The sequence below is a fragment of the Corvus hawaiiensis genome, chromosome 5 (genome assembly GCF_020740725.1).
Source record: "Corvus hawaiiensis isolate bCorHaw1 chromosome 5, bCorHaw1.pri.cur, whole genome shotgun sequence".
NCBI lineage: Eukaryota > Metazoa > Chordata > Aves > Passeriformes > Corvidae > Corvus > Corvus hawaiiensis.
The window spans coordinates 12,912,422-12,931,904 of record NC_063217.1 but is presented as its reverse complement, the minus strand read 5'-3'; the positions used below and the strand labels follow the sequence as shown (position 1 = coordinate 12,931,904).

Sequence of the window (19,483 nt, the reverse complement as noted above, 5' to 3'; positions counted from 1 at the left end):
GTAAAACTGAGGATTTCCAGAGTGCAAAATACTTTGGAGCCATACAGGAGACAGAACATGAGAAATGTCATGTATATCAAATGGAAGTACTTAACCAAAATACAAAAATAAAAGGTGTTTATTTTGTAATTTAGTTCACCATCCCACTACTTATCCTGTGTTCCTATGACAACGAACACAGATTACAATATTTATTATACCTCCAAAAGTCTTCCTGTGCTCTGGAATTGACTCAATGAGTACTCTATCTTAATTAAAAATAGAGAAAAAATAGTAAGAGATCATTTACAATAAAAACTGCAATTTTGAAGGAGAGAGGTTTTAGGACTTTTCAAAAATGTTTACTCTATATAATATGACATGAAATGGCTTTGGAAATTTGATTCCAAAAGCTGCGAGTAAACTAAGATGCTGTTTGCTAGACAGATTCTTTTGCAAACTTTACACTCTGTAGTGAAGACTCATTCTTTGGCAAGAGTACACCTTGCCAAAGTGGAGAGGGAAACCGGGAATGACAATGGCCAGGATGCACTGACTGGTAACAGGTTCATGGCAAAATGGTTCTTAACATGTAACTAAGAGTGGGGGTCCTTTCCATGGAATACTGCAAAGAGAAAAAGTTCATATGGGTTCAAGAGAGACTTCACAATTTAATAGAAGGAAAATCTATCAAGGTTCACTGACTGAATAGAAACCAACTCTGCTTCAGGAAGTCCTTGAGTAGAAAATTATGAAAGTCCTGGAGAGGACCAGTCTGCTCCCATCTCTTTCCCAAGGTATCTGCTTTCAGCTGCTGGCTCATTTTTTTATGGGTCTTTCTTTTCTGGCAATAAGCATATTTCTGTCCTATTCACAAACAAGTTTGCTTTCTCTAAGCATAAGAAAAAACACAACAATCTGGCCATTTGACTTCACTAGTTGTGTTCTAGTATATGCCTACAAAACACGAGGGTAACTTTGCAAGTAAGAATAAAGCCAATTTTTAAGCAATTATGCCTTAGAGTAATTTGAATGCTGCAACTTATTTGCTTACAGGATGCCCACGCCACAGTGTCAGCATGTGTGGGGGTACCACACAAGCACAACTTGCCCAAGCCCTGTCCTGCCACGACTCAGCAGCAGCAAAGCCCCCTTTGGCAGCAGTAGCCACTGTTGTCTCATAACTAAAAGGTCTGAAAAAGACCTAAAATAAATTCTTAATGATGCTGCCCACTTTAATAACTCATTAAGGGCAGAGATATTAGCCAGATCCAACTGTCACACATCACCAGGACTGAAAAAGCCATGATCTGTCTGGATAAAATCTTAGAGAGCACAAAGAGAGCTCTAAGGGCTCTGGCAAAGGAAGGAAATTTCAGCTGGCTGTTTAACTTGTGTTAGCTAACCAGACACTACCTGTGTCTCAGTTAAAGATACTTTCAGAAGAAGAAAAACAGAAAATCCCCAACTGCAACTGAAGTGACACAGAAGTAACCAACATCAGCTGTCTCTATGTCAAACCAGGTGTTGCATTTGTCACAGCTAGTCTATGAAAAGGCTCTCAGCTGAAAATGTGTTGTCACAGGGTTTCTGGAGCAGCCAGGTGACCAAACAAAATTAGCGGGAACTCTTGCCTAGACAACATCTGTTTCCTCATTCTGACCCATTCCCTCCCTCCCCCAGGAAGTCCTTCAGCCAGGCACACGTGCTTTCCCTTCAGAATCAACCCACATGAAGATTTCTCATTCTGGCCGTTTGCTGTGGAGGGACAAAGGCCTCCAGCATGATGAGACTGAACTTCATATGAAAAATGTTTACATTGACTGTCTCAGCCATGAATTTTTGAAACTCTGGGGAACAGAAGGAGGCTCCACACTGCCTCCTTTTCTCCCCCTTTTGAAGCATAGCCTAATGTATCACATGACATTTTCTTCTTTTAATGCATCTCTAAGAAATCTAATAAAAACTGGGTTTTCTCCCTTTTAATTACCACATGAGCCACATACACACAAGACAATCCAGAACTATGGTTCACCCTGAATATTATTTCAGTTATTTTGCTGAAAACGCTCCATGCCAACACCAATTTGGAGAAAGACAAGCAATTACTGCCATTATTTTTTCCCATATAGGTCATTTAGCAGTATAAAAAGCCTTCTATCCCTGAAGGAAGCTGACAAATCATAATGTTCCGGGCTTTAACTATGCTTTACTGAAGAATTAAATGTGTGCTAAGTATATATACAATTTATAAAACATAACCATTACAATTGAGAAACAAGGATTCACATACAAATTTTTGTCCTTCCTAACACACATTTGCCTGTTTTTCTTCTAGTGCTTCTGACTCAACACAACTTCATCTCTTTTTCCACCAACCTCCACTTCTGTTCCTGGATAGATTTGTGTTTCCATTATTTCCCCTCTTAAATCTTTTTCCTCTCCCTCCTCACCTCCTTTAAAATGAGTATGAAAGAAACTTATAGCCAACTCAACCCGCTAGCCTTAAATCCTTCATAATTTCACTGTGACTTGTGGACTACATGAATAATGAAACTCCCTGTCACCAGAAACCTAACCAACACTCTTTTTCATCCCCTCCTGTCACATGACAGTTATGAGCACTCCTGATGCATACAGCCAGCCAAGCCAGCATGGAATCCTTTTTTTCCAGATAAATACTTTGTTTACAACCACATGAAATTTCAAAACTTCCCAGCAGAGAGATCTGTATCACCTTACTGGGAAAACCTTGTGTTTGGGGCACTGGTGGGGCCCCCCTTCGCATATCAGATGCAGGCTGTGAAAGAGGCAAGTGCCTTCCTACCAGCTGCCTGTGACATGGCTCTGTTCACTGGTACAGACTGTTAAAGGTCAGAACACGGAAAAAAAACCTATTTTCTGTAAGTCAGGAATTGTCTTTTGGATTGCACATCCCAAACGTGAAGTCCACCATGTAAGCAGGCAGAGCTTGCTCTGTCTCAGATTACTCGTGTGCAGTCTACCAACAAGTAGATAGGACAATGGACATAAAAAAAAAAAAAGCTTTGAAATCCAAAAACTCACTGATGAAATACGTGATTGACAAGGCACTGAAATCCTCTGAGGACCAGACCCTAACTGAAGTTTAACTGAATCAGGGTAAGCCTCTGTTGAAATTGGAGTGTAATCATCCTTCTCAGACTTCTTTAGATCACAAGTACCTGCAAGCTGGAGTTCTCAATTTACAGCTGTTTGATAAATATGAAAATGAGTAAAAATTCCAGGTGCAAAATGCTAAGGAGCAATTGCTGCTAAAATCACAGCTCTGGTACTGAATTAGTGCATTTGGAAGCCATCTGTGCTCTTACAGATCTGATTACAGGTGGCAATTTTGCTGATAGTGGCAAATGATTATCAGTGGCAGCAAAAAAAGGCTGTTTTAACTCTGAACTGTTCTGTGGATGAATTTGCAATCAAGCTGTCTAGGCACATCCACCACAGCAGACTAAAAAGGAGAGAATAAACAATATCCATGGCCTACTAGTAAGAAGAGGATGAAGGAGGTGTGGCCCTAAAACACCAGGCACTGATTCATACCCTTTTCCTAAGTTTTGCACCTTTCCTCAGCTCCAGGCAGTCACACAATATCCCATTTCTGCAGGATTACATCACGTGGGCTTGGCAAATGAAAAAAAATTCAAACTTGTTTTTCACGAAGAAAATAGGGTTTTCCTCTTAAACTACAACTGTTCCTTCCTGCTTTTATGTGCAGGGATATTGGAAAGAGATTTCTACACTTTTCCAAAGGTTTTAGACACAAGCACTTCCCAAAAAAAACTACCATGCAGAGAACAGAGTAACTTTTCAACTGAAAGTATTCCAAGGAAAAAGCATCAATGCCTATCTGCTTATTGAACTTGGGTACCTCATGACATTTTGGGAGGGAGGAATTCCTGCTGGAATGAATGTGCTCAGTGAGGGGAGCAGGGTACAGACCTGTCTGCCTACCCAGGGTGCCAAAGTGAATCAGCTCTGATGTTTTGTCTCTGATACACAAGTCTTATCAAAAGCTAATTAAAAATGTTACAAAGGCACAAGATCCAGTAGTCCCGGGGCAGTGGCAAAACCACAGCATGAACCATTGTCACCTCACTGTACTAAGAAAACAGTTTCTCTTTGGTTAGCTGAGATGACATTATGATTATAATGATCCTCTTAATGTTTAGAATACTTCACTGTTCCAGAGGGAGAATCTTGAGGTAGAACTTGCTTAATTTACGACACAGATTGCATGACTTGGATCCCACAATAGCCTGGAGTCACGCTTGCAGACTTCCATTCCTCCAGCATGGTCAGGCCCAGAGGAACAATGATAATTCTGGTCTCATTACAGCTAACTTGCTTTCTGCTCCAACAAGCAAGGTTTCTTTTGGTTTAGTAAATTAACTAGTACCTATCTATACAGAATAATGGGAGTCTTTCCCCTCTCTTACTGATTTCTGGGAAAAAAAGAAAAAAGAATATTCAACCCACATCCCAACCCACCTAGGAATTAAGACTTCTTACAGGATCTAAAAAAAAAAAGATATATGAACAACATTTGTAAATGTATTAATGTATGTCCATATGGAAGGAAAAGCTAAACTGTCCTTTTCTGTGAAAGAAACTCAACAGATTGCCTAGAAATAGGCAGCTCCCATTCCCTTCACTGAGGGAAGCAAATGCCATCCAGATGGAAATTATCAAATGGATCAAACAGCTACATTTTATTCCCATATGATCTTTGTTCTACTTATCACTCATTATACCAGGAAAATTATTTTTCCTATAGCCCAAATATAGTAAAAAAATATTATTTATTGCATGCTCATTCAAAATATTCTGTATTGAGGGTTTCCCTGATGAGATACCAACCTTGGCACACAGAAAGGGTGAGAAGAAAAGCGTCCTTCCTAATGAGAACATTCCTTTAAGATCTGTGGATTCTGTTAATTCCCACACTGTCCTGGCAGATCTGCAGCCGCTTCCTGATGCTCAGAGTGATGAAATGCCCCTTCAGCAGCCCTGCCACTTGCCAGGCTTTAAAAAGGGGAATACTACCAAGTCCCAGGAAAACCACACTGAAGTTCTTCAGCTACTTTTATTTATACTGTCCAATGGGTAAATACTTCAGCTGTAAATTTGCATGGAATAAAACCTAAATTTAAAAATCACAAGGAGTCCTCATTTTTGCCCTTAGTGATTATGTAGGGCAAATATAATCAAATTCAGTAATTTAGGGGTCATTTTCAAAGACGTAAGAGGCGTTAGTTACCACTTAAAGGCAATGAAATCTGAATTTGTAGTTTTTTCTTATGACTCTGAGAAATTTCTGAAACATTTTATGTGGCAAAAATCACATTTGTTTAACATGTCCTCCTATAAATTTCTGATTATATAGATGGATAATTATCCTATTCTCTTATACAAGCTCTAGCTATTTAATTATAATATGATCTTCTTTTAGCCTGAAAACCTACAGCAGCACAAGTAAAGTCTTATATGAGGACATAAAATGGTTAACAGCTGTGGCTGACTGACAGGATTAGATCAAGAGCATCTAATCTAACTGGGCCATGTAACACTACCTTTTATTTCGCATTAATCATTGAACACGAGTTCAACTGTGTCATAGCTCGTTCAAGTGGGCCTATAAATTAGGCAATAAATTAAAAGTTGATTTTTTTAATGTTGTGGTCACTAACAGATAACACTGGGTTCAGGTGCAGCAATCCAAAAATACAAAGGATCCCACAGCTCCATGGGTACTGATAATCAAGGAGGACTTCAACAAGCAGAGTCAGATATTTTGTACAACACTGTGACTCGGTAATTAGTCCCAAAACAGCCATTCTGAAGCAGGAAGAAGCCCCCAACATTAGCTTCCAGAGTATGCAGTCGAGAGATGCAAAACAATGTATTGCTACAACCTCTGTTCAAGTGAGACCTCAAAAGTAGTAATTGATAATAAGCTGTATATCATGTCATTTCTAATAAAACTTACAGACAGGACAACCTCTTCTAAGGGAAAAGCTAAGCTAAAATAATTAAACATGAATGTTTTTACATTTTCAAAGGATCAGATTTATCCACAACAGAAGTTATTACTCCTAATAATACTGCTAAGGCAATTGTCTTATTCATATCCTATTTGTCTATAAAATTTACAGTGTAGCCCAGTACTGCAGAAGACAGTATGTTTATTTCAAAACAGACATGGAGTGTTTGTTTTCATGCTAGAGTTTAGATTTTTTTTTCCCCCAAGGACCACTACTAAACAGAGAAAAAGCCTTCTTTTCAAAATGGTTTATTAAATTGAAAGATGTGTCTTGACAATCACATTATTCTTTCCCCAGCATCCAGTTTGCCAGTGCAAAGAGCAGCACTCATTCTTAGCTGACATGTCATCTTCCATAGACTTGCAGGAGTCTGAGCAACTGCTTTTAATTTAGGAGCAGCAGAAACCACTTCCCTCCTGCATACTCTGCAAAGCTGCCAAGGAAGCATACCAACAAGGAATTGTTTTAATATCACCTTACTTAGGACACAGAAATTAAGAAGAACACAAAAGAGGTCAGAAGCCCTCTAAAGGAAACACATGTGCTTAGGTGATTTCCCAGGAGAACAGCAGTGCTGCAGCCACTAATCCACTGTAGAAAACTCTCCCCAGCTCAGGCTGAATTCATGTGTTTGAATACACTATTTTATAAGCTTCTGCCCTCTGTTCTGCATTGTTCTCTTTTACACTACTCCAGAGCAAGCATGCACAAGTGGAGTGCACAGTTCACAAAGAACAATGAATATGGCTTATTAGCATGCAAAAGCTCCCAAGTATTAGTACTACACCTGGCATATGCTCAGTGCCTCACTTGATGAATGCTGCCTCTGATCTCCTGGGGCCTTGGGAGAATCTGTCAGGTCAACAAGGCTTCAGATCTACATGCACATTTTATTTCCTGTTTAATCTATTTATAAACTGGTACCTAAACATTTTACAGTGAACCCAGAGTTTGTGACTGTAAATTAAGACAAAACTATACAGTTAGTCCAAGCTGTAAGTATGGAGGAAGAGTCCTCAGGCAGAACATTCAAAAAAACCCAGACAGAACAACACAAAAGAGAGGCTCCCAAGTATTAATGTCCATTTTCTCTTCTATGAAGACTACTCTGGTGTTCAGAGCAGTCACCTAGGACTTAGGAGGAAGACTGCAAGTTTTTGTCCTGCTAAGCACTACCAGGCCACCACAACCAAGAACTAAATGACCTTGCTCACTTTACTGCTAAAGTATTTTGGGCAGGAATCACTTCTCCTTTTTCCTGCAGTAGGCTGGACATCTGAGGTAGTTCCATTCCACTCATCTTTATAGTCAGTGAATTGAAAAGGCACCTCTAGAGTGCAGATCATCTTGCCTAGTTTAGACCTACATTATGATGAGATGAATCCTGTCCTGTAGGTCAAGTGATGATTTCTTGTCATGACTGCAGGGACCCCAAGAGACTAACTCAGACTTATAGATGTTCCAAGGAATCCCAATAACTTAAGCTTAGCTCCTAAACACATGGTAACCAACTCCCTGCCAGGGAGACAGACACCTGACAATCTCTGCTTGAAGGTCTGCAGTGTTGGCTGAGCTGTAAGCAATAAAGAGCTTAATTCTGTAGCCTGATAAAGATGTCTTGTCACCAGAGAAGAACCAGAAAATGTTGAATCAATTGTCTGTCCACATGAAAAAGTCAGTGCAAATGGCAGTCTCAGAGTCAACTCTAAGGGGGACAACAGGAATGTGCTGGTCTGGGAAAGGTGCAGATGTCAGATATAACAATCACAGAACTACACAACACTATGAGTTGGAAGGAACACAGCAGGATTGTAAAATTCCAACTCCTGGCCCTGCACAGGACAGTTCCAAGATTTACACCTTGTGCCTGAGAGCATTGTCCAAACATTCCTTGAACTCCGTCAGGCTGGTGCTGTGACCATTTCCCTGGAGAGCCTGTCCCAGTGCCCAACCATCCTCTGGGTGAAGAATCTTTTTCTAAAATCCAATCTAAACCTCCCCTGACACATCTTCAGGCCATTCCTTCAAGTCCTGTCACTGTCACCACACAGCAGAGATCAGTACTTGCCCCTCCTCTTCCCCTCACAAGGAAGCTGGAACTGCAGTGAGGTCTCCCCTCAGTCTCCTCCAGGCTGAACAGACCAAGTGACCTCAGCTGCCCCTCACATGGCTTCTCCTCAAGGCCCTTCAGCATCTTTTAGCCTTCCTTTGGACACTCTAAGAGCTTTATATCTTTCTTATATTGTGGCGCCCAAAACTGCACACAGGATGTCACCTGATTTTGCTTCCACTGCTCATACACCCCCCTTTTTTGCCTTATCTCCAAAGGAAAATCCCTGCTCAGCCAAGCCAGCCTTCTGCCTCATCTGCTTGACTTGAAACATTTAGGAATTGCCTACTCCTGTGCCCTTAGGAGGTGGTGCTTAAAAACTGACCAGCAGAGATGGACCCCCGCATCTGCAAAAGCTTTTTCTCAGGGAACCTTACTCACTAGTTCCCTGAGCAGTCTGAAGTCTTCTCTCCTCGTGTCCAGGGCTCAAGTTTTGCAGGCACTTTTCCTCCTGTTTAAAACCAGAGATTTTAAACTCAATCACTTAATGACTGCTGTGGCCAAGACAGCCACCAATCTCCACTTCGCTCGAGACCTTCTCTGTTAACAAGCAGCCAGTCAAGGAGGGCATCTTTCTTAGTTGCCTTTCTTATGATTTAGAGGAGTCTCTTAGTTCCTCAAAGAGTAATTTATCAGTGTCATTGGCCTGGCTAGGCAGTCTATAGCAGAGTCCCATGATCACACCCACATTATTTGTTAGCAAGTAGTGTTTTTTTCTGGCTCTCCTAAGCATCATCACACAAGGTACTTTCTGTATGAACCCAACTCAGTCCATGTAGCAGACCGTGATTCTTGCCCACACCAGCTGCAGCTTTGTTTCTTAGGTTTCAAAACCCTGAAGAGGTCATTGCCTCCAACATGCTCTCCAGCACCCACTCAGGGCCAGCCACCTGCAACCCACCACTTATTCTGCAGAATTAGTGCACAGCTCCTTCCGTGGTCATCTACTCTTTAGCAGATTCATTGTGACAGAAATGGTTTCTGGTTATGCTCAGTAGCTATAGGATACAGAGAGTACACTTCTGCCTTGCAAAATGATGAGGCATCCAGATCATATAGGAGCCATATAAAGTAGATTTGTTATTTATTTCTACCAAGCTCAGGTACATCAAATGAGCCTGTCTGCTCATTCATAAACAGTCATTCGCAAAAGATCCTCCACCTACAAAAGGTCTCTAATTAACTGTTAATTCAGCAGCCACATCATATTGGTGATCACACCCAGCAGAGAAAAGGCACATAAATTGTAAGGGTAGCAGGGATGAGCAGAGCCCAGTCCCTTGCTATCCACAGGGCAGCTACATTATGGAGTACACTTTCTCCTACAAATCAGCTCCTCTGAGAGACAAGAACAGCCTCATGTCCCCAGGCAAAGCTCTCTGCGCAAAGAGCCACAAATTATCAGTACCCTTCAGCTAGGCAGCCTCACCCCTAGAATTTAAACCCCTTTCCCCAGAAGGGACTGTCTGCAGCCAGCTGGAAACAGAGATGTGGCTGCTGAGAAACAGAGTCCCCAGCCCACAGATGGGAAAGCAGGGAGGCAGCACTCAGCAGATGGTGGGGGCAAGGGACAGCCATGTTCTCTCTTTTTAGCTGCAGCTTTCAGTGAGGGTGAGAAAGAATCGCTCACAATTTTCAGCCCTGGAGCCACATTACAAAAATCAGCAACGTGCTCCAGGTGCTTCCCCATTAAAGGAGGCTTTGCCAGCCAGCCATATGCTGAGAAGCCACGGCACTTCAAATTCCAAATTGTCCAAATACAATTAATACAAGTCCAACCAAAACAAACTCCCAGCAATCTTTTACTGAAATTCCCTTTTGCTCCATGTTCTCACACCATAATCAAAAACACAGTGACTAGGCAGAACAGGCAATATCTTAATTTCTGAGTAATATTTATTAAATATTCCCACAAACCCATGAAAAAAAGAACTCTCTCTCCATCCTTAGACACTTGACCTAGTTCACTAATGGCTTGAACACACAGTCTCAGTGCCTGGGAAGCCAGGCTCACAGCTGCTCTGGATCACCAGGCTGAAACTGAGCTGCTCTTGCACCCTGCTGAACCTGACCCACCATCTGTAACAGGATCTTCTTGCTCTTTTTCCTTTATTTTTCTTTTTTCTCTACTTTTTTTAAAGACCTGCTTACTTCACAAGTCATAGCTTTTCCTCTCAAGAACTTTCCACACAACATTAAGATTTCTAAAGGTAGATAGTTTATGCTACATGAAATATGACAGTGGCCACAGTTCAAGAGACCTTTAACAAGGGTGCTAGTCAGTCTGGCTCCCACCATGGGCACCTGATACTTTCCCTAGTGGTGCCTAACTCCTACGCAGCAAAGGCTCATTGGTTTATGCATATAAAAGCAAAATTGTGCTAACAGTATTTTATACAACCACTCATCCTTTTTTTTCCCACTCTTTCAGTGGCAAAAGAGACAACAGGGAGCTAAACTGCTCTAGGGCAAGTGTCCCCCACTAGCCTGGTCCCACTGTCATCTACATTTGGGCTGGCATGTGGGGCACACAAGTGAGTGTCCTTCCCATGGAATCTACTTTATTTGGGAAGGAGAAGACAGATTCATACATACCTGGATTTTTAATCTGCAGTGTAGTCAAGGTACAACCAGAACTTCCACTGCATAGTCTTAGTTCCCTCTTAATTTAAGCTTTAAATTCAGTCTTTAAAATAAGAATTAAAGACATCAGTCTCTTTCCCCGTCATTACTTGTATTTGCAAATCCCAAGAAAGAGAGGAAAAAACAAAGAAAAAGAATGATCTGCAGAAAATCACTTCTTCCTATTATTTTAAACCCTATTTATTTATGCCAAACTGCATGCAATTATACATATATATAGGTGTATATATATGCACATAAATGTTTTATACATATTTATATGTAAATGAACACATTATTCTATGGTTCACCATTATCCTGACTGATAGGATGATCAGAGCCATAGAATGTAGAAAGACTACATTCCTAACTAAATATAAAAAGCCATTGTGTCTGATATATTCCATTTTCTGTCCTAGCCTTTGTTGTTCTCCTTATTCCCAAGAACAAGCTGTCGTGAGAAGGATGGTCCTAAGTCAATGCTACTAAGTGCCTGACCTGATGAGAATACATTTCTGCAAACAGATGTGTGAGGTTTTTTGGTTTAATCAGGCCTTAAGAGAAAGGTTTGTACTGTAGAAATCTTTCATGCATTATCTGGTTTTAATTAGGGGCTTTAATATCCATCAGGTTATGGCCTCAACGAAAAGGCTGTTACTAAGAAGGTATTAGATAGTGCTTTTACAAATCAGAATTGCTACTAAAAAAAAATATAAACAGGGATTCTTAGGGACTAGAGAAGATTTAATCACGGGCAACTTGTTTTTGTTCTGACTCCCACAAATACCAGTCCTGAGTATGAAGCTGAGTGACCATAGACTGACCAAAAGACCTGATCCCCTAATTTCCTATGGACATGAAAGCTTTTTGTAGCACAAGGCAAGCAAAACATGGGGAGTGGCAGGCTTCAGGGGCAACCCTCCTGCATTTTCTAAAAATGTCCAATATACAGGAGAACCTAGAGTCAACACTGGCAGCTTGAGTTTTGTCCCCTTCCCTACTTTCCTGTGCCTTCCCAGCCTTCTCCAGCATATCAGTTCTCAAAGAGGGATGCAGACCATGTTCCTTCCACTGATTCTGATCAAACCATTTCTGCTGCAGACATTCCTAAGATGTAATGAGCAACTTTACCTTTTTAACTTGCATGATGAATTCTTTCTAGTTAAGTGAGACTCCATGCACAGCTGAGTGTAGACAAAATACCAGCCAACTTACTATTTTTTTAAATATTATGAATGCTATTTTCCTGAAAAATAAGAGAATTAGAAGTACTCTAACGCAGGAATTGCACTGACTAAAGAGAACTCTTTTAAAATATGCATGATCTGTCATTCTAGGTGTTCTGTTTCTTTGCATTTGAACACAAAAACTGGCATTACATTCCCTGTTTATGACCCTTCCTACCAGTAAAGAGCAAAACGGGTAATGCACAACTGCAGGAGAATGATAAGTTTTCTTTAATTTCAGGAAAATGCTCATTCAGTGTTGGAAGAAAGTGATGCAATTTTTTCCACCTGTTAGAGGAGAAAGGCTATTCTTTCCAGTGGTTTTTGGTTCTCAGATTCCAATTCCTCCCCTATAGTGAGTACAGACTACTTTACAATGCACTTGTAGTCTCAGGTACACTGTGAGTTTCCTTTTTATCTTTCACAGAGCCTTTAGAAAGCATTATGCACTATTTCAGATTACTGCTTCCATGTAATTCTGTTTCTAAGTAATACTTCTGTTAAAACTAGAGACAGAAGATACAACTTTGCTGCTGAAAACAGATATTTTGATTTTAGTATTAGGTAGCTCAAGTCTAGAAAAAAGAACTGGGCAAATATTGGCTGAATATGTTAATAAACACTTGTTTGATATTAACTATTGAGCCTAGAAAATAGTTTCCTGTGCTGTTTCAAACAATTTCTTTGGAAGTGGAAGAGTCTGAATGGGGAGCAGGCTCAGTGAGCATGTGTCAGTAGGCAGCATGCTGTCATCCAGCTTCCTTCCAAGTATCCTCATCACCCAGTCAAGTACAGATAATGCCATTCGACTCCTGCAGGTCCATGGATGGCAAACAGCAGACCAAAGGTGATTCAACACAAGCCAATTAAGATGTGCTCTGCAAGCACATTGCTACTGATCACCCTCAATTTAAAAACCCCCTAAAAAATAATTTACAGAATAAGGACCAAAATTATTTATCCTGTATGACTCACTGAGCAAGCTCAGACTCCTAAAAGACCTCAGCTCAGCAGGACACCAGTACAGGAACCATCTGGTCCAACACTACATTTTGGGTCAGGTTGCAATAAATGACCATGTTTAAAGAATTTGAAGGGCCTTGTTTGATGGTGCAATGTATCATCTCATCTTCCTGTAGATTAATTAGTGCATAATTATTTGGTATGATCTGACTATCACTTCTCATTTGTCCATTCAGTAGTGGGAAAAATGGAGTAAGACAGAGGTTTAAAAGAGGAAAGCTTTAGCTGACTCACCTTTTCCAGTACTGCTGCCTGCAACTCCCCAAACTGATTGCTGCTAATTTATTGCCATTCCTCCACTGTAGTGGAGGACCTCACTGCAGTTCCAGTGAATGTGATAGTCCAAACTATCACAATTTTAATTAAGAGAAATAAAGAGCAGCTGAAACAGCTGCCCAAATGATAACTGTGGTATCTGCAAATCTTTAAACAATGCTTTGTAGTAGGAAGAATGGATATCTTAAAAAATTAAAACCGCAAGGAGCTACAGGATTTTAACTGAAATCTGTGACTTGTGAAGCAAAGCTATGAAGTGCCAGGACAGAACCCATTTGCTGGATGAATTGCTTGAGTCCATTTTGAATTATAATGCTTCAATGCAGGGAATATCCTTGCAAATATCTGCTCTTCCATCTATATCTCTGTGTCTGCAGCCCTTGCTCAGGAAATCATTAGTTTCAGCAGAAGGAAGAATGGGGCCAAATAACCTAATTAGCTTAATATGAAGCTTGAATGCTTAAAATAAACCACACTTATCTGTGATAGAAAGGGACTGGACTGACAAAGGCTTAATTTCATGGAAAGTGACTATAGCCCCAAACACAAAGTAGATAGCTTCACTAGGATAACAAAGATTTATTATCATATTATCACAGGGTATTATTATTAATACCCTTAATATTAGCACACTTCATGCATTATGATCTGACCTCAGACTGAACTTCCAAGCCTTATATTTCACTGTCAGTAAGATAAAGCTCCAAAAAGTTCTCACAATGTCTAATTTTTATCAACATAAAAGTTACCATGTTCAATATTTACAGTGGTTTTGCACATCAAAATATCTTAATACTTGACAAGGCAGCTGATGGCTGGATAGCAGTATGTCTGTCTTCAGAAGTTCTGGACATGCACCAGGAAGAAGAGAAAGACACATAAAAGCAAAAGTCCACATTTTGGAATCTCTTGGAATCTCACTGGTGCCTCCTGCTTAGGCAGCACTCAACAACATTGCTTCCAGGGACTGTTTCCCTTGGCATCTGGTGTGTGTTTTTTAAAGATACCCTGGATGAAGAGCAATTCAGTTACTGCTGTAAGCAACTGCACTGCTACCTTACTGAGCAATTGAAGGCAGGCTTCCACAATAAAGTGTGAGTGTGTGCATTAATATTTCATCAAAACCAGTCATTTTACTTCTGGCTTCCAAAAAGCAGCATCAAACAAGTAGTAACATACTATGAACTAACCGGGGTAATCGATGGAGGCAGAGGAAAAGCACAGGAACTGTGCCATGCATTGATGTGTGTGAATGTCCTTTTCTAATAAAAGTGATGAAAAATACAGAATAATGATAAAGATACATGAATAATGCATGTTTTCCAAAAGTATTAACTCTGCTGAGATCACAATATAAACCAGTATTTTGTGGCATTTACAACCATGCTCAGTTAAACTTCCCAAAGCCAACCAGCATTAGTGCCCCCATGTACCTGCACAGACACACTATTCCCTCCTCCTTTCCATAGCCAGGACCCACCCAAGGCTCCTGCAGCCCAGACCACAACTATTTGTGAGCCAGACTACAAGGAAGCACTGTCCTGGCAGTGTCAGCACAGGTGGCCTGGCACTCCATCCACTTCTCCCTGTGGCAGGGATTTGGCAGCACAGGGTGCAGTCTGAATCATCCATTCCTTGGACTCAGATGTTACTGTACCCATGATGCCCACACAGTCCCCTACAGAAAGTGGTTGTGGACATGCCCAGCAAAGCTACTCAAGCTAAGCTGCAATTTTTCACTTAAAAGCACCAATTGAAGGATTCTATTTTACAGATACTAGCCCCCACAGCAATACACTGAATATCCTTCTGTAGTTGGGCCTATTAGAAAAAAAAGGATTAATTTTTTAGAAGTATCCTAAGACTAAAGAAACACAGCAAAATTACCCTCTAATCTTTGTAGAATTAATTCCTAGGAAGTCCATGACACTACATTTCCTGAAGTCCCAAAGGAAACAGTTACACAAGGGAGATGTTCTTTGAGAACTTGCCAGTGCACACTGAAGAAATAGGTTATACATAAAAGCAAAAGTGATTTAATAGATTGTTTCACAGTTTCAGTTAAAAGAAAAAGCAAATCAACAAAAGGTGAAAAGAAAATAGGGAGGTGGCCTGGCTAATGAAAAGTCCATGTGTTTCAGTGATCTCAAATGTTCTATGAAATTTTGATCATGAAAAGTATCACAGCTCTTTTCCATGTAAATTTTCCAGTCATCTCAAACAAGTTGCTGGGCCATGCTAACTAGTAAAATATGTTTGTTTTAAAAAAATTACTAGTATTTTTGTATCAATGGGAAAAATCACATTGCTAAGATGTTTACCTAGTTTTATTTCTGCAGGTTTTATTCTTTCCCATGCAGCTGATTTCTCCCCACAGGATATCGACCTTTATTACTTGCTGACAACATGTCTGGCAAATAGCTTTCTGCTGTGGTAGCTGAGGTGGAGCCATCTGTTTTTTCTCTAGAGAGCCATGCCTTATTCATAATGGCATTTTTGTGTTTCATTCCCTGGGGAATAGCACCTGCATGCTGATCTCCTGTTTGACCCCAAAATTTATCATCACGTTTCGACAACCGATCCCTCCCCTTCGTGGCCCAGAACACACCAGGCTCCGGGGGCACCGCAGCATCCTTCATCCCTGACAGCACAGGCCAAGGGGCTTCCTCAGGGATCACGGGCGGGTTGGGACCAGCCCGCGGCTTTGAGCCGGAGGGGACAACTGAAGGTATCTGAGGAGGAAAGAGAACAGAAACTGTAACCTTGGATGTCCCTGTGTGTTTCTGTATCCTCTATGAAAACAGGCCGCTCTATGCATTGTGGTTGATTTCAGCTGTAGCCTCCCACATAACTGTACAACAAGCCCATGTCCTGCTTTCACTGGGGTTTAATTAAAGCTCATATGATTTATATAAAAAAAACCAAAACTCTGAGTTCATGAAGATCAATCAAAGAGCTACTTGCATTCTGCTCTTCATAATAGTTTTCTTTAGGGTCATATTTTCACTGCTCTTTTGACGTGTGAGTGTGAGAGAGAAAAGGACCAGGAAACTTTATTTGAACTGTTACATATATTCCCTGGACTACGTGACATGTTATCAGAATTCTGAGTCACCATTCCACTGCATAACAAATTTCTTAACTAAAAGGAAATCTCAGTATCTTGCATGTTCTTTTCATCAATGACAAAAGCAAAAACTATGCTTTTGCTTGTTTCATTGCATTTATTTTAATCCAAGATTATAAAGGACATTCAGTAGACTAATATTTTTAACTACTCTACCTAACTGGCTCCAGTAATTGCATATTTGAATTTTTATTCCATACAAGTATGGAGAGGTTATGTTTTCTCAGAGAAGCTGAAATCTCTTGCGTGTTTAGTTTAGCAGCAGACTGTCACAAATGCAATTGCAATTGATCAGCTCTGTTCTTAACAGGATTCCTGCAGTTAATGGAAATTACTATAAAGAGCTTCAGGGCATAGGAATAATTGGATCACTAAAAAAAAAAAAAGAAAAAAGAGTTGGAGGGGGAAAAAGGTAGGACAAGACCAACATAACAATTTCTTTTTTAAAACATCCAACAATTTTCAAAGATTATCTTACCATGGAGTACCCCATGACGAAAACAAAATCTTTCAATTATTTTTACAAGCCCCGAGCCACTCTTACACAATGGGGAAGAAAATGCATGATGAAAGACATTAAACATTTATTATTGTCAGCTTGTTTAAACTAACAATCAACTGTGCATCTCTGGCGGGAATCATTCAAATATCTGTATCTTCTGCCAAGAATAAGAGATTTCACTAAACTAAAAACAGTAAGAAAACTTTTACTGACCTGGAAATTTTTGTGATGGTTTTCTCTTAGTTCTCGATGCAAGGCTATGACCCTCTCTGGGCTCGTTAGTCGCATAGGAGAACCAGCACACACGTTTGGGGTGATGTGAGAACTGTGGAGGCCATCCACCCCTGGCTGAGAGTTTTCAGGTATGGACCCAGTCATCCCATTCCCTTTGGCACATGCCACATGATCCTCTGGCTGTCCATTAGCCTGTGAAATGTCTGTGGAGGAAGGCAGCACCTGCAAGAGAAAATAGCATTTTAAGAAATTCAAGATAGATTAAGTTTTCCAATGCTGTTCACTTTGGATTAGTGGAAGCCATTTGGATGAGTTCATTAAAATAAATATTCACAGAAATTAACTGTAAATAAACTGCATTTAGCAAAATAAGGAAAAAGATAAAATACCAATTATTTCAGATGTGAAGCATTCCTGCACCTGTCTAAATAAAGAATCATGTATTCAACAACTCATCCTCAAAATAAAACAAAAAAGATCTCTAAGCTTTAACTGCAGCTGAAAATTCACCTTGGGATATTAAGAAAACCTATATTGAAACTAGAAAAAAAATTCTAAGTTTAAAAATTGTCTCATGTTAGTTCTCTTGAAGAATCTCAAAATTTCTAACAGGATTCTTTTACACACATATTGTCTCACTCCACACTATACAACTAACTCAGGTTTGTCTACCTCTGAATGCTCAAGAAAATTAAGCTGAACAGACTTCAAAAGTGTGTTAGTTTAACTGCATGAACTCTTATGCAGACCCTCCTATTGAAAACAAAAATAATATTAATTCAGTTGATCTTATTTCAACTCCAAATCAACTTTAACACCACAGCAAACTATCCTTTTAGATTATCTTCACTGAGATGCAGACAAATTTAGAGAGAAATGGCAGTTTAATTATGCACATTTTCATAACAGTTGCAAGCAGGAGTAGAAGATCTCCCTGAATATAAATGACTACTACAGGGCAGTAGCACTTTATCATTCAAATACAAATTTAATATAGCTACCAGATTATTGTTGCATTTTTTCTTGCAATTGCAAGTCTTGCCATTTCAGCCTTTGGGTTTTTGAACAGTTATTTATTTCCAAAATAATACACATCATTATGCATTACCATCTCATTGCCATCAGTCCTTGTGCAAAAGCTCCAGAAATGCAGATACTATAAATATGCCAGGTCAGGAAGAATTACTTAAAAGAAAACACATTTTACTTAAAATAATATATTGGTTTTGCTCTGTGCATCTTTATTGAGTTTTAGCTACATCACATGTGTCCATTAAAAAAAAGAAAAATCAAAGGACTCTGAAATTCCAGAGCAGTGTAAGACTGCTCTGAAATGACCCAACAGAAAGATGAGCATTTATTGACAAGCTTCTGCATCTAAATATAGTTCTATTATGACATGAAGACAAACACACAGTGTTGTTGCCATTTCACCTCCTGTCCTTGGCTCCCCATCAGCAAAGGGAACCAGTTCTGATGAATTGTGGCCATTGGTCTCCTTAAAGTACCCAACACGAGCATGTGTGGCCAGCTGGGACACTGCCCAGGAGCAGCTGCCACCTGGATCCTTTACTCCAGGCTGAACAGGCCAGGGAACAAGGCAGGCACATCCAGGAATGGAAGGACCACTCACACTGGCCAATTTGGGGCATGGAATTTAGACTGCTGCTCTTCCCTAAAATATTTACTTTCTCTATGCTGATTACAGAGGGGGCCTGTGACATTATCTGGATATTGCATTTATTTAGGTAAGGTGGCATGAATACCCAAATATATCCTAGCATTGCAGGCACAGATCAGTTGGAAAGTGAAAGCTTACATTTGGATGTTCCCCTCTAAACACAGGAGCCCAAGGCAGCTCCAGAAGTCCTTGGTTTCTTACCAAGGTTACGAGTGCAGTATCTCTCCCCATCACTCACAAAAAAAGCCAGCTGGCTTAAAGCAATGGTGGGGTCACAAAGGTCAGGCCTGAAATGTTTTGAGGCATGAAGATATTGGATCTAAAATTATTTGATGAGAATTTCCTCACTACAGGAAGCACAGTTAGAGGCATTTGTGGTGATAGATGAGAGTGAGCAGGAGCAGAACAAGTTCTGGAGCTCAATGACCCATGCAAAGGCAAATCACTGTCCTCCTCATAGGCAGGAGAGCTGGTAAAGCTGCCAGAAAAAAACACACCACCAAATCAAAGCTGTGACACTGACACAAGTCATTTCTAGAAAAATAACTTCCTTCCAGGGGCATTCCTTTCCTTCAACTCTTCACCCCACAGACCCTTTTGCCTCTGGGAATTAGCAAATTCTT

At 40.3% G+C, this 19,483-nt stretch overlaps 1 protein-coding gene across 12 annotated transcripts in view; it reads right to left on the bottom strand.

Annotated features, from left to right (window-relative positions):
* JAKMIP1 (janus kinase and microtubule interacting protein 1) overlaps nucleotides 1-19,483 on the bottom strand; it is a 228,824-nt gene that overhangs the window by 33,830 nt on the left and 175,511 nt on the right. For 10 of the 12 annotated variants that reach the window (XM_048302974.1, XM_048302972.1, XM_048302968.1 and 7 more), the window contains 2 exons: nucleotides 17,159-17,401; nucleotides 15,925-16,048 (listed from right to left, as the gene is read on the bottom strand). In XM_048302974.1, the coding sequence (XP_048158931.1) occupies nucleotides 15,925-16,048; nucleotides 17,159-17,401 (367 nt within the window). The remainder of the gene's footprint in view (nucleotides 1-15,924; nucleotides 16,049-17,158; nucleotides 17,402-19,483) is intronic. The other 2 variants (XM_048302975.1, XM_048302976.1) reach the window with 1 other exon arrangement.